The 2,981-nt window shown below is 30.8% G+C and overlaps 1 protein-coding gene across 1 annotated transcript; it reads right to left on the bottom strand.

Moving 5' to 3' along the window:
• Positions 1–1,122: 1,122 nt before the first annotated feature.
• Bm3203 (Uncharacterized protein) lies at positions 1,123–2,981 on the bottom strand (the record flags this gene model as incomplete). Its single annotated transcript, XM_001897328.1, has 5 exons — positions 1,123–1,395; positions 1,584–1,760; positions 1,964–2,063; positions 2,252–2,373; positions 2,646–2,981. The coding sequence occupies 5 exons, from the start codon at positions 2,979–2,981 to the stop codon at positions 1,123–1,125; spliced, it is 1,008 nt and encodes a 335-aa protein (XP_001897363.1).

Here is a 2,981-nt window from a genome sequence, read left to right as displayed (position 1 = left end):
AGTTTAAAATATTTTAGCAGAATCTTGAAACAGTACATTGTTGCAGAAAAAAATTCAAACTATCATCTGTTAGAAAAGAAGAGAAATTAAGGATAGCTTGGGAGAACAATATTTTTAAGTGATATTTAAATTATTCCATATTTTATTCCATCGAATAAGATAAACAGATAACTCGGAAATTCACAAGAACAAAAAACAAGAAAAAATAAAATAAAACAATGAGAAAGAAAAAAATGCTGTACTGTTTTGCTAACAATTAAAGTTTTTGGCAAAAGAAATATTAATTTAAAACATATTATTTATTGAAACCGCAGACACTGATTTTTAATTTTACGTATAAATAACTTATAAAATAAGCCGTTTTATACTACCATAAAACGGCTAACAATAAAGTTGTATAATAAACTGGTTTGATATGAAGCTTACAGAAATATTCCTCCATTGATATGCTCCTGATAGTCATGCATTTTCTTTTTATTTAAAAAAAAAGTAGTATAAAGTAAGTCATGCTAGTAGTTTTATTCTGAACTGCAGCTAAAATATTAGTATGTTTCTTTCTTTTCCATTCATCCTTCTCTCCATTCTCCATTATTAACAGCAAACACAACACATTAGCAATGTTTTGCTATTAATAAATTTCCATAAAGCTTATTTACTTTAATATTGATTTATTGCGAATGAAGGAGAGTGGAAAATTTTCGAAATAAATTACAATCCTAAGTGTGACTTTGTTACCTCAGCAAATGCTACTAATAAATATGGAGAGGATTTCCTTCCTTTGCTTCTCACTTATAAAAAAAACAAATCTAATGCATCACTGAAAAACTGTTACTAAAATCTGGTTGGTAGTTTTTTATTAAACACGAATGTTACAAAGACAAAAAGGAAAGGGATGTTCGAAAATATTGCCCTTTTTAAATCCATGCAGTGCAAAATTCAAGAATAGTGGCAAATGGAATTTCTATCAAATTTATAAACAAAATTTCATTCTATTATTTGAATCAAAGAATGAAAAAATAGTGAAAATTCGGGGAGTATAGCAATGTTGATCTAAAATTCTGTTTAAAATAATGAGAGTGGAAAATTGGGGATAGATTAAATTATACTTCAGAAGTATCGAGATTAGTGACAAGTCTCAGGATTCAAATTGTAAAGAAGGACTTTTCCTCCAGAAATATAATTTCTAGCAAACGCTAAACCACTATCTGTTAGACTACTAAATGCAATCATTTCACGTGGCACAGAATCAGAACTGACGAAATACGATCGTGCATGATCCAACAAAAGTGCTGCAATGCCTCTACGTCTTAAAGTTTGATGTACCCAGATTCGATTAACACCCATGTATACATTGTTGCTTGTTGGGATTATATCATTATTTGCTGCACTGTTTTCCTTGAAATTAAATGCAAATTATAATTAATGTTAGGCTGTGTACATACAAATATTGTCAAGACAACACATTATGCATTCACTTAAATTACAGATTTTTCTCTCAAAAGAAAGATATCAAGTAAGACTTTTTACTTGTGGATAGAAATGGAATGAAATTAAAATTAACTGATAACACGAAAAGGATATACTTCTGCATACTGCAGTTGTTTCCTGGAAATCTTTTCAACCAGTGCTACAGCACCAATAAAGTAATATTTGTCTGAAGCTGTAACGTATACCCAAGCTTGTCTTCTACCATCCGATGTCCAAACTTGCGCTAAATCTGGTGTATAGCCTAATTCTTTATTGATGCATTCCAAAATAATCTATAAATATGCCATGATGAGGAAAGAATAACAGAAATATGCACTAAACTGATACGATGAATCAAATGAGAAGAGAATATTTTTAATTTTTAAATTGATATATAAGATGAAGTAAACTTCCAACTGTCTGAATTTATAAGAAATCTATGATTTACGTGTAGTCTGATGCATATCGAAATGTTATCAACAAGAAAGAGATAAACCTTATCAACACGTGTTTTCAATGTACATTTCGATGTTTGCGTAATGCAAAATATGTGACTATAATTCCCTTCGAATTGTTCAACAATGCAAAAAGCAGCCCTTAAAACAGTGTAAGACTGATTAATCTGTAGCCATAAAAATTTAAAATGTGGTTTAAATTCAAAGCATTACTGATGACTGTTATGAAGACGGGTATGCAGAAAGCATAAACTGACATTTCCAGTGGAAATTTCAATTTTAAATTCAAATATGACATATAAAAGATCTGCTGAAAAGGAAAGCTGTACCGTTTCCAAACATTTAGCTGTGAGCTTTGCACACGAAACCATTTGGTTGATAGAAAACGATTGTGAAATTCTTGATGTTGCTTCTGATCGAATAACGAATCGCAATCATATACCATATCACACTGAAGATGGTGACCAAATCGCAATCATCACTTCCTCATTAGCATATGAAGGAAATTACGAGAGGAAATGCACTATCCAGCTCAAAAGTTAAAAAAAAAAATGCGAAATATAATTTCCTTTTCTTTAAAAAAAAAGTGCAAATAACTTTCAAAGGACTAGCACTGCCGCAGCAATTTCATAAATAAACCTCATCCTAGATTTTCTAATAAAAGCTTAAGATGGATTTTCATCTTCTTCAATCATTTTTACTAAATAAGCAAAACTTAGGCACCTGTCCGCATTGTTGATGACCGAATTGTTTTTGTCCTGCATCCAAAATCATCTGTTTTGAATCATCCATTGACATATTTCGTCTCTTTTTACACCCTTTTTTAGATAAAATAACTGTACGAATAACTTTCGAAGGACTAGCAGTGGTAGGCGATACTGATAATGGATAATTTTCAGCGGATGATAAAGGTTCGGAAAATTCATCATTTTCACAATTTGGATCAACAACATAATTTGTTTTACAACTCGTATTTGGTTGAACTGCAGCATTTGATTCACATAATTTTTCTGGCGAAAAATAGAAATCGGTTAGCAACTTCTGCCGCAGAATTGGCAT

Source organism: Brugia malayi, assembly GCF_000002995.4.
Source record: "Brugia malayi strain FR3 genome assembly, contig: Bm_v4_Chr4_scaffold_001, whole genome shotgun sequence".
NCBI lineage: Eukaryota > Metazoa > Nematoda > Chromadorea > Rhabditida > Onchocercidae > Brugia > Brugia malayi.
The sequence above is the reverse complement of the archived record's forward strand: the minus strand, read 5'-3'. Positions and strand labels throughout refer to the sequence as shown.